This window comes from Caloenas nicobarica, chromosome 5 (genome assembly GCF_036013445.1).
Source record: "Caloenas nicobarica isolate bCalNic1 chromosome 5, bCalNic1.hap1, whole genome shotgun sequence".
NCBI classification, from domain to species: domain Eukaryota; kingdom Metazoa; phylum Chordata; class Aves; order Columbiformes; family Columbidae; genus Caloenas; species Caloenas nicobarica.
In genome coordinates, this window is record NC_088249.1 from 67,237,549 (window position 1) to 67,249,702 (window position 12,154).

At 45.5% G+C, this 12,154-nt stretch overlaps 1 protein-coding gene across 8 annotated transcripts in view; it reads left to right on the forward strand.

Moving 5' to 3' along the window:
• DAGLA (diacylglycerol lipase alpha) overlaps nucleotides 1–12,154 on the forward strand; it is a 74,854-nt gene that overhangs the window by 48,579 nt on the left and 14,121 nt on the right. For all 8 annotated transcript variants that reach the window (XM_065636220.1, XM_065636219.1, XM_065636218.1 and 5 more), the window contains 8 exons: nucleotides 2,255–2,389; nucleotides 3,013–3,090; nucleotides 4,128–4,252; nucleotides 5,393–5,549; nucleotides 5,866–5,949; nucleotides 6,071–6,148; nucleotides 9,795–9,875; nucleotides 11,177–11,319. In XM_065636220.1, the coding sequence (XP_065492292.1) occupies nucleotides 2,255–2,389; nucleotides 3,013–3,090; nucleotides 4,128–4,252; nucleotides 5,393–5,549; nucleotides 5,866–5,949; nucleotides 6,071–6,148; nucleotides 9,795–9,875; nucleotides 11,177–11,319 (881 nt within the window). The remainder of the gene's footprint in view (nucleotides 1–2,254; nucleotides 2,390–3,012; nucleotides 3,091–4,127; nucleotides 4,253–5,392; nucleotides 5,550–5,865; nucleotides 5,950–6,070; nucleotides 6,149–9,794; nucleotides 9,876–11,176; nucleotides 11,320–12,154) is intronic.

Here is a 12,154-nt window from a genome sequence, read left to right on the forward strand (position 1 = left end):
TTCAGGAATGCAAAATATTTCACTTCATGTCAAGCTTTTTTTTAAATTAACTTTTCATTCTGCGGTGACTGTCTGTTTCTACTTTTTTTTTAAAGTTCAAGATAAAAGCAGATACCAGAATCTGCAAATTCCTTGTGCTATTGAATTTCTATTTTACATTCAGCTTGAGCAATTTCCAGGCTCTTTTCTTTGCAGAAACAAGCTGTGACTTTGTGTGTCCTGGCATGACAATGCGTGGAATGGATGTGTACGTAATGGATCAGAAATGAATCCATTGCTGTCTCTCCCAGTCTTTGTGGAAAAATGTTCATCGTCCTCTAGGCTGGAAAATAGTTCTGCAGCGTGGATATGGCATCGGGGCAAGAATCTCTTCTTTTGGGTCTGAAGTGCTGAATCTCTATGGATTCTGCCACCCCCAGAGCCCGCAGGGTTTGTAGCAGAACACAACTATCCATCCTACAATATAACATCGGGTTCTCCAGCAAAAATTCATCCTTCAGAACAGAACATACACATCAAACTTCCATTGCGGCCTTTTCCTTGGGTCAGAGAGTTAAGGGGTGTTGCTGGCGCTTTGAGTTCATGGGGGTTTGTCAGATTTTACTTCAAGGCTGTTTGTACTACTTGGGCGCTTATAGGAGCTGTGCGAAGATTTATGGGGTCAGTACTTCAAGGATACTGCAGTTGTAATGTGTGAGAGGTTAATGCCGGTCCATTTGCGCTTCAAAGGCACAGCTGGCATGGCGACCCGCACGGTTGGCACCTCGAGCCCCGTTCTTAATGGTGATTTAACTTGCTTTTGCAGGCGAGTGAAAAATGATAGAAAGTAATCTTGCACTCCAGGAGTCTGTCAGAGATAAAAGAATGTAGGTCATTTCCTTCAAGGCTGCTCAGAGAGAAGGGATTTACTTTCTTGCCTGTCAAAGGAGAGAGATGGAGAGCTCCTGTCCTTTCTTAGAGCCTTTCTTAGCGCATGGCTCAGGCTTTCTGCAGACAAGACTGCGGCCACGTGGCTGGAGGTGCTGAGGTAAAGGATGCCATGAAAACACGGGCTAAAAGTTGAGGACGAGGCTGTGACAGAGCTTGGTAGGAAAGATTTAGCGATGGCAGGAGTCAAAATACTGATCACTGGTGTACTACAGCACTTGAGTTTTGTTGTTCCAAGCTCTGGGTCACCCTTATCTTTGAGCTTGCTGGTCTGGCCAGTCTCACAGTCCAGCCCATCTCCCACCTCCCAAACCATTCTCACTTAAGGTCTCGGGGTTTTTCTGTAGTACAGAGCAAAAGGAAAAATAACAGATTTTTTTCCTTGAAATATCTTTGTCACTTTGCTTCGGAACTTTGCTTGACCCTCTCAGGTCACTTCCGCTTCTCTCCCTCCTGTGATGTCTTTTTTGGGTCTGGTCACCTTCTCTTCTGGGAACTCTGCATTTAATGACAGATCCTTTTCCAAGTTTTCCTTTTCAGGCGCGTTTTCTTGGGTGTAGGCTGCGATAAACCTGGAAAAGCCTGGTAACTCAGTCAGCTTCTTCAGTACTAAGACCTGCCACACGTAGCACCTGCTTGTTGTGATTAATTCTTTGAAATCATGTAGCGAAGAGCATGACGGTGGAGAATGAGCAGCTGCAGAGACTGCGTGGCAGGATCCGAAAGCTGTCACTTCCTCCGTGATGCCCTTGGGATGGTGAGGTCTGGGTTAAGCAGGGGCAAAATTATCCCAGGACAGAGTTGAAGAGACTGTTAAATAGGAAAAAATCAGTGTGGTTTTGTTGTTGTGGCAATTTTGTTTGGTTGGTTTTTGTTATTGTCGTGTTGGTTTTTTCCAGAATAGCCTTTGTTCAAACGAAGTTGCTTTGAGGAGCAGAGATGACTCTGAGATGACACTGGGCTGGGATTTGCTTGGTTCTCGTCTTGCTTCCTCTGTCTTATTTACAATATAGAGATGAAAACATTTCCTTTCTATCCCTTTGTGTCTGCCTGCTCTGTTTTGACGCTGAGCTCTGCTTGCCCACACATCAGCACTGAGCATAGTACAAATTCAGTCTCGGCTGGGGTCTCCAAGTGTGACCATGTAAAATAAATACGAGATATTAATATGATTAGACCAGATATGGCGCTCCCTGAAGGAATCTCGTGGATGTTTTGCAGAGCAGGCTCCAGAAATGAGGCCATTGCTGCCGCGCTGGTTCTCGTTCCATGGCCTGTTTTGAGGCTCCCCGCACCCAAACTCTTTTCTCTCCCTGGATTTTTGCAGGACGCCTACTCGGAGATCGCCTACCTTTTCGCCGAGTTCTTCCGAGACCTCGACATCGTCCCGTCCGACATCATCGCGGGGCTGGTTCTCCTGCGGCAGCGGCAGCGGGCGAAGCGCAACGCTGTGCTGGACGAGGTGGGTGGGGGCATGTCCCTCGGCCTCTGATTTACCTGCTGCATGACAATGACGTGACTCTGCCCACCTTATTTTGTTCTGTGATGGGCTATTGGTGCTCACTGAGCTGTAAAATAAAAATATTGACTTTAGGAGCATTTTTTCTGAGACACCCAAAGGGCTCATGTGACACTGAGTCAAGCGTGCGAAACCTGTCGTGTTTTCTAGGCAGGTCATTTAGTTCTTGACCCCAAACAGGCAACTGTCCTGAAGGACCTGGTGGGCACTTAAAGGTAAATGAGAAGATAATTCCTCATATACAGTGATGTGGAGAAGATTCCAGCATCTGGGTAAAGCTGAAGGAGGAACTTTAGGGAAAAATTCCTAAATTCCCAAGTGTTCCCTGGTATTGAGATTTCCATATTGTCAGCCCAGCAGAAAATTGTTTTGTTTTTCCCCAGAGGTGGGTTCAAGACATTAGTGATTGTATTAGGCTGAAATAACAGCCAAATTAGAACCAGTTGAGGAAACTGGTTGGGATACCTGAAAGGATCTTGTCCCAGGTTACACAGCACTTTTCTCAGGTGTAGATTTTTGTCTTGGTGTCATAGAGAAGAATGTTCATGTATGTTTGTGACTTACAGGCAAACAATGACATTTTAGCTTTTCTGTCTGGGATGCCAGTGACCAGGAACACCAAGTATCTGGATCTGAAAAATGCGGTAAGTCAGTGGATTGTGATCTTGCAAACTCGCCATCCTTCCCCATGTAACTTGTTTTCTCAGTGACTTCTCTTATTCCTTTCTGCCTCTCTCTAGAATAATCAAAGAAATTAAAGATTAGTACAACAGAATATAATAACAATGCTTGCTCTCTGAAGGTTTTTTGTCTTCAGATCACTTTTAAAGCAATATCTGTCCATTCTCCACTTTGTGGGGAGTGACAGCGTTTCCGTTCAGATGTGGGAAGGCGGTGGGAGGTTTCCCCAAAGCCGGGTACAAGTTGAGCGCTGCATCCAGGAGCGTTGTGCTGAGCTCCAGATGGAAGCACCACCAGCAGAGCTCCACCTCTATAAGGGCAGGGAGCTGCCTGCAGCGAAACAGAGCCTTCCTGGCCGGGACTGCTGATTGTCAGCAGTTCTTGGCATGAAAATGGCTGAAATCTGTTCTGTTCTGTGCAAATTAAGCCCGGCTTTTCTTCCGGCATGCTGCTCTTGCAGCCCTTCGTTGGGCAAACTCTCTTTAGCCCTCTTGGTTAGATGATAATGCTGCAAGAGAGAGGCAAGACTGACCCAATCCCAAGCAAGTCATTCTGTGATTAACCTGCTTGTGTTGGGTTTAATGCTAAAATCCTGCTCAGCCTTCCGAATGTGTGCAGGGAGAGATGGCAGCAGAGCTTCCAGCGCTGATTTACGGTCCTCTCTGGGCATCTTCTGGCCTGTGACTACGTGGCAGCAGTATATTTTGAGAGTTTATCTTCTTGGGACTTAAACTAGTTTATCTTTTCCTTAGCTAGGGTATGGTGGGGCAAACCCAGGCCTCGCTTTGCAACAAGGTGCTTGGTACACGGGAGAACTTTTGTAGAATGAACTCCTAGTTTTGTTAAACAGCCAGTAGGGCCATTCCACCTGGGGAAATCAGAGAAGCCTGATGCTCAGAAAAAAGGGTGCATGTGTCTAACGACGATGGAGAAAGGGAAATGGTAGAAAAACTCGCTGTCTAAAAGAGAATGAGGTCTTCAGTGAGTCTGTTTCTTGCAGCAAGAGATGCAGCGGTACAAGGAGGTGTGTTACTACATGCTGTTTGCGCTGGCTGCCTACGGCTGGCCCATCTACCTGATGAGGAAACCCACGTGTGGACTCTGTCGCCTGGCCAGATCCTGCTCGTGAGTGCCCGTCCTGTCACTCTGCCTCTTCTGCCCTTTTCCCTTCTGTGTTTCCCAGATTTAGAGTGATTCTTTCATCATTTTGCTCTCTCCATCACCCCTGTTTCTTCCTTCTCCTTTCCTGTTTTCTTCCTCTTTTCCATTCCCATGATTTTTCTGTCTGTTAAGAACTCTGTGCCTTCATACTCCTATGTCTTTCTCCTCGGTCTCTTCCTCACAGTTGCTTATCTGCTTCCCTTGTTAAATAAACCAGACTGTAAATGCCCCATTTACTCTGACGCACTAAGGATCGTGCCAGTCCTGTGCAGTTCGAACTCATCTGGCACAAGACTCTTTTCACACTGACTCAAACGAGCTGTCTTGGAGCTCAGAAATCAGATTTATCGGCCAGCCCAGATATGCAGGGAGTTGACATTTGGATCTTTATTAAAGCATCAGTGAGACTTGGCCGGAGTTTGTGCTGCGTTCTCTCTGTTTTTCTGCTGTGCTGTTTAATGCTCACCTCATGGTAGCAATGCTGTAGTTCAGCTCAGGGTTGCGTTGTTTTAAACCTTTGCTTTCTGCTGCCCTAATGCTGTCAGCACATTCTCTTTTTTTCTTTTTGCACTTACACAGGCAACTTATTTGCTGAACCTGTCAGGAGGAATATCTTTCCTTTTGAGTACTTTTATTTGTGAAATGTCTCATAAAGGAAAGAAGGAAAAAAAATCTACACTTCTGTTTTGGTTCTGGGATGATTCTAGACTGGTTTTCTTTTTTTGTTGTTATAAATAGATGGAGACCTCGGTAAAAGCCAGAATCTGTGTTGGAGCGATGTAGGACTGTGCTGTGTGGCGCAGCATCGCTTGAGCAGTGATCCCAGCCCCACCGTGCTGGGATTCCTTGGGGACTGGCTGTCCTGTAGCTCTCTCTGCTGCCCAGAAGGAAAACTACATCTGCTCCCAGTGCCCCTTTTTGTTGTTGAAACATGAGTTCGTGCTGTTTTGTGCAGGAGCTCCCTAAAATGAAGGGAATTGCTCCTGTCGAGGCCGGTGTGACATGCAGGGTCTGTCTTTCCCTTATCTCTAGGCGCTCCACTCTAAACCCAGTCTCTTCCATGCTCCTCTTTTCCTCAAACCCATTTTTTTTTCCTCTCTGCAGATGTTGCTGTCTCTGTCCCTCGCGTCCCCGCTACGCGCCCAGCATCACCATCGAAGAGGACAACTGCTGCGGCTGCAACGCCATCGCCATCCGGCGCCACTTCTTGGATGAGAACATGACCTCGGTGGACATTGTGTACACGTCTTGCCACGACGCAGTAAGGAGAATCCTCCACCCCCTTCAGATTCGGGGCAGGCTCCTCAAGGATTTCCGTGCTGTGTAGTGGTACAAAGAAGGAAACTTAAGACCTCTTTTTTTTTTTTTGACCCTAGAGCTGCCCAACTTATCTCTCCATCAAGAAGTTTTGTCACTTGGGTGGAAAGATTTGCTACTGCCAAAAAAGGGATCATTGAGAGGAGAGCTTTACCCATAAGGCATAACCTGCCAGCCTGCTCTGCCTCCTTTCTTCCCTGAGCAGAATAAATAAAGCAGAAATGTCTCACCTGGTTGTTACAGCAGTGGATCTTTTCCAGGTTTACGAAACACCTTTCTATGTGGCTGTGGACCATGAGAAGAAGAAGGTGGTCATCAGTATCCGAGGAACTCTCTCTCCAAAAGTAAGTGCAGTGGCCTCGCGTATCTTTGGGAGCTCTGGCAGATTTTTAGGAGGTTCTGAGACGTTCCTGACTCGCACATGGTGTTTGGCACCCCTGAAGTCGGTGACTCCTTTTCTTCCAGGACGCGCTGACCGACCTGACCGGGGATGCAGAGCGCCTGCCAGTCGAGGGGCACCACGGAACCTGGCTGGGACACAAGGTGTGGAAAAGCAAAAGAAAACAAACCCAAACCAAACAAAAATCCTTTTGACACCTTAGTTGTAGGCCCAAAAAAAAGTGGTGTTAATTGCTTGAGGTGCTTTTAAGAAGGGTGGTATGTAGATGCAGTGAAATGGCTTTGAGATGTTAAAATCCTTAGTTGTAACAGTTAAAATCACTGTCTGTAATTAAAAAACCCATGCAATTAGTAAACACCAAACTGCAAAAGGCATCTGTGAAGACCTAGAACAAAATTATTGGAGTCATTCAAATGACTTTTTCTTCCAATGACCTTTTCAGAATTAGCAATCGAACCCCGAGAATGTGTTTAAAATTCTGTTGCAACGTGATAGTCACTGAACCTCGCACAAGGACGCTGGCAGGACTTTTATCTGTGTAATTAGGCGGATGCTACGTGTCCGCGTTAGCTATCAGGGCCGGGCTGACTAAATCAATTTATTATAGAGCTCACCTTTGCCCCCAGTGCAGCAAAGTAACGACACACATGCTGAGTTTGAAGCTGATCAGGAATTTGGCAGCATCTCAAGATGCAGTGCCAGATCAGGCAAGAAAAAACACAAACTGGAAACCCCTTTCTCAAATGTTGAGCTGGATCTGGGTCTGATGAAGACGTGGTTACCTAAGAAAGTGTCATTTTGGGCGCTCTGTAGTCTTCAGGTCTCCCAGATTGGGTGTTTTTGAAAACAAATGTTGTGTGCCTGCTCTTTGGCTCATGGGTGTTCCCTTTGTTTCCCCCCACACGAGAAAACTAACCTGGCGATTACATAGAATATGTTATGGAAACATAAATAAATGAGGTGGTGTTTTGTCATGTAGCTGATATTTAGCTGTGTGAATCTTTACTGCTGCTGAAGCGTTATATCTGCTGGCTATTATAATATCACTTGGTTTTTGTACTGATTAATTGAGCTCAAAATGACTTTGCACAATCAGAGTGATCAGCAGTTTGTACAAAGAAAGGTAAAAGGAAAAGAAAGGGGAGCAAAGGGAATTTGTTCTGTTCTTTAATGTGCAGAAAAAATAGTAATAGATCCTTGCAGAAGCTGGCTTTGCTTTTGATCTTTGTGTGAAAATATTCAAATGCCAGTGACTTATATGAAACATTATCAGATCATTCCCTTGGTTCTATATTGAGTTTTTTATTTGGCCTTTGTGTTATTTCTTTTTGGGTTGTTACTAGTACAGAAATATAGCTTTATCTTAAATTATTACCAATATTAATCTTCAGACAATAATGTACTGTTGATTCCCGAGGGAAACTAACGGAGATAACGGAATTTTAAAACGTCTGTCTTGATGCATTTTTAATGTCCAGAAGTCAACTTTAATACAAAAATAAATGAAGTGTCTTGCTAACGCTCACATTTAATTTGGAGCAGCGGACTTGGCTGTTCAGGAGCTTCCTGCAAACTGTTTGATTTTGGTTATTTTTCCTGCTGATTCCGTCCCGCGCGGGCTGTTATCTGCGGCTTCACCATCACACACCTGCAAATTAAAACTCTTGATCTTTACATGAGCCGCCTTATCGCTCCGCCGGTACCGCAGCCGAAAGCATTGGGTTGCTCGGGTTGCTGCGACTGCCGCAGTTAGAATGTATGTTGGGTCTCTGCTATTTTGGATCAAAAACCAGCTGTAATGAAGGTTTATGGGTTAGCATGCCAAAAAAAAAAAAAGATTGTGACAATCCCTAGAGGAAATTAGCTGCCAAAAATTAAGCTAGCTTCACTATTTTTGAAATAAAATCCACTGATTTTATAACAAAGTTGATTTAAAAATAATCACAAGTCGAGGGCATGGATCCGTGCTTAATTCTGTTAAACCTGTATTGAACAAAACTACTAAATGCTGATGCGATGGAGATTTTTTTTTTTGTGGTTTTGAGCCATCCCTGATGACAAGAAGTAGCTGCTGAGCCCTGGGAACAGCTCTCACCAGTTTGATAGATCAGTAAGAACAATAACTTTCCAGCTCTTTTCTCTACATTCAGACTGCAAAGAAATACAGATATTTCCATTTCACTTTCCCTAGATCTCCAGTTTGTTTGGTTATTTACCTGTGAGGTTGGAAAACTAAGCCCAGGTGTGTTATTCCTTCAAAACTTATGAAACAGCATCCATTGTAATGCAAAGTCTAAATGTAACTTTGCAGTGATAAAAAGTCTTGTTCCATAATATTAAAATCACTGTCTATATTAGAGTATGCTTTAATTATCAAAAATCTTGCTATAAGGCTGACTAACAGCCCATTAGCAATATCACCACAGATTTAGGTCACGCTTTTCCAAAATAGAATCCTAAATTCACGCTGGAACTTTATATAAGCGGTCTGCCGTTCACTTCTCATTGGACGTGTTGGAGACGGAGACTCCTGAGTGCGATGGAACATGGACATAAAGCAGGCGGCACCTGCTCTTTGCCGAGCGCGGTGACGTTCAGATGCCCCCTGGGCAGGCCCGGGGAGTCACCCGCGCTCTGCTCCGTCTCTTCACCGCTCACATCGGGTTTCATGGTGCCTTTGATACCGAGGACTTTGAAAATGCCGCTTTTCATCGCTTTTTGAGAGGGCCGTGAATTCTTTTTGTATCTCCGAGACTAAACGGCGCTCAATAATGTTCCCTTTGGCCTTAAACTGTTTTCAGGTAGGGAAATAGCGAAGGAGGTGATGTGCCCTGGTTTCTGGCCAACTCAGGCAGTGGCAATTATTAATATTTGAGGTCTGTAATCACCAAATTAGGTGATTTCTCTTTACCCTGGACTACACCGCTGGTTTTTAGCCTTTGCAGTTCAGGCTCGCTTGCCACTGAATTAAACTAAAGGCAAACCCAAGAATTTATACAGCAGACCAAATTCTACTTGCTTGTTTCTAACAGATCAATTGCACTGGTAGTTATTACACAGAGGGAGAAACACTGTCCACGTGCAGCCATCGGCAGAGAGGATAAATGTTCAGAACCAAACTGTCAGCTTGTTTTGCATCTCCCAGCAGGTCTTAGCTTCTAGTGAATAAAAACCTTTAATCCGTGGTGAATGTCCTTTGACAACTGAATCCATTCAAGTGTTGCCGCGTTCTCCAGTCATCAATAACTCTCTGTCTCCAGATACTGCTGCCACTTTTTCCCTCCAGTAGTGGTTTGGTATTTGTTTTATTTTTCCTTGTAAACTTGTGAGGCTACTCCATGTTTTTATTCAGAGGTTTAAATGGAGGAGCAGAGTTTTGCAGCTAAGGGTGCAGAAAATCAAAGTTGTTTTTTTCCATTCTACCGCAAGTCCCAGTATTTCCTGAACTACCAGATACACAACCTTGCGTTTAAGAAATGGGTTGGTTTATGTTGTGTTGGTGGTGTTTTTTCTCTAGACTTTGCAGCATGAGCCCAGGAATAGTGCCTTTGAGTATTATCTTAATTTAAGAACTGTCATTACTTCCAACCAGCGTGGCTCCGGTAACCAGCGAACCAAGACTTGTGCCTGATGAAGTCTGTTCCTAAATGTGGAGGGGACTCAGCACTGATTCCTCAGCGCCGCCGCGGGGCTCTGCGGAGCTTGCGCAGCATCCGGGGCTGCTGGCTGTTTAGGTCAGGGCTGACACGCAACCGTTTCCATCCTGTTCTGTTTCTGTGTTCTCCTCAGGGAATGGTGCTGTCTGCTGAGTACATCAAGAAGAAATTGGAGCAGGAAATGGTGCTTTCTCAAGCTTTTGGACGAGACTTAGTGAGTCTTAGTTTTTTTTATCCTCACAGGTTATACAGAAGATGAGATTTATCTAAAACCATGTCCCTGAATCTGTTGTGCTAATTTCTGAAATCTTCCTTCGATTCTTATCCCTCTGGATTACCAGACAGGCAACTAGTTACTCATTTCCCCCAAGGCTTTCTTTTTTTTTTTTTTTAAAATTTTGAAACCAGTATTACAGAGCTCCTGAGGTTTGTGGTTTTTCTCAGGCAATGCTAAGGCAGGAAGTCCCATTTGGTGGCAATGCAGGACAGGGAACATTAAAAACCAAATCAACAGGAACTAAAATCCCATCTCTATGGAGATTCTCTTTGGAGACGGCGATGGGATGCCGCGCTGGCTGTCTGCGTGTGCACGGCTTGTGATGGAGAGCGATGGGAGAGCCCAAGAGAGGCGTTAAGAAGCAGCTTCCCCCAGTTGATATGTCAGTAATGGTTGGGAAGGGAAGTTCTGAACAGCTGTCCTGTTCTCCTGCCCAAAGAGCACCGCAGCCTGAGCAGCGCCCGTGGGGGAGTTTGCAGGAGCTCACCAGAGAAAGAAAAGAGGGATAAAAACCTCAAATGATTCCCTGAAACTTGAGTGCTGCAGCGAAGCATCTGCCGTGTGGTGTTTGGTAGATGTAGGGAGAGAGACAGAGGCATCCGACTTCTGTATAGGCTGCTTTATTCCTCGCTGCCCAGAAAGGGAGAACTGGTCTTGTTAAATGAACTGTTACTCAGGAGGAATTTTTCCCGATGTCCTGTAGAGCTCGGTTGCTGCCTGACTGGGAAGGATGCGGTGACGTTGGGAGCTCAATGCTTTGGTTGTCTCCTGTGCATAAGTGTGATATTCTGTTCTGTTTGAAGCCGGATTTATAGTGGGTCCAGCTGGATTTGAGGAGGAGCAAAAGGCTCATCAAATCTTAACTGACTCAAACAGCTTGAGTGTACGTTTCCTTTTTCTTCCTACTTTTTTTTCTTTTAGGGAAGACCCAGTAGGTCAAACACTGATGGAGAAGTAGGAGAGAATTCCAGGAGATGGAATTCTCATGTCCCTTCAGAACAAGCAACATTGCAGGACAGGAGTGTGCTGGGACTTAAACTAAACAGCGTAAATCAGAATTCTGCTGCCGTTTCAAAATCTATCGTGCCCTCCCCAGTTGCACTGGTGGTGGAGCTGGTTAGCTGGATTCTGCAGTTCTCATGTTTAGGAAAGACTCACAGCTGGGGAAGGGACAGATTTAGGGATTTGTGGACTTCATCATTCAGCCTAACCTCAATTTCTTTGTGTTTTGTTTTCAGGGCAGAGGAACAAAACACTACGGCCTGATTGTGGTGGGTCATTCCCTGGGGGCTGGCACGGCTGCCATCCTGTCCTTCCTCCTGCGGCCGCAGTACCCGTCGCTCAAGTGCTTTGCCTACTCTCCCCCAGGTGGGCTGCTCAGGTAGGTGTTGGGGCAGGAGGACCCTTGAGAGAGGATTCGTGTAGTTGTAACTGAATCAGATCCTGGTTGAGACGCTCTCAAGGGCACTAAAAGACAAGTCTCTGCCCTGAGAAGCACACAGAAAAATGGAGCGGCAGTTCATAGGAGCTGAGTTGTTGGCAGCCTCTGCTCTGTGTAACAATTTGGAGTTTAGGCTGTGATGGCAGGTGCCCACTCTCCCAAATATTCCGGTTTATGACTTGTCTGGCTATAGCTCTAATTTCACTCTGACTAGTGGAAAATACAAGTCGAGTGGCCAGGGTGCAATTTCCTTATTCTCTGCACAGTGCTGGTGTGTCCTTCCCCTACCTGCTGTGAATAGATGCACAACAAGAGAGATCCTTGACCTAATATAGATGTCTGCATCGGTTGATCTAGTTGTTTGGACTCCTTTTGCAGCTGACGAAGAAATTGGTGCTCCTGGGGTGTGATTTCTGCCATTCTAAAGTGGGCATTTAAAAGAGGTCAGAGGGATTGTGGTTCTTGGGTGCCTGTTTCTCTCCCTCAGCTACAGGGGGAATCTGGGGTAGCTGCCTCAGATGTCTGAAGGGGTTTGGTGAGTTCCTCCCACTGTAAATGGGAACAGACCTGCTGGTCATGTTATTCACACAGCAGCCAAACAAAAACATCACGCTCGATTGCTGTGAAGTGAGATAAGGTCTTTCTAGTTGTGACAGACACCGTGGGGACACTCGGAAGCAGCAGTGGACTATGAGAAGCTTCTTGTGACAGTTACTGCATCATGTTCCAGGAGCAGCCAAGGGTTTTAAACCACCCTGCTGATGAATCCGGGTAC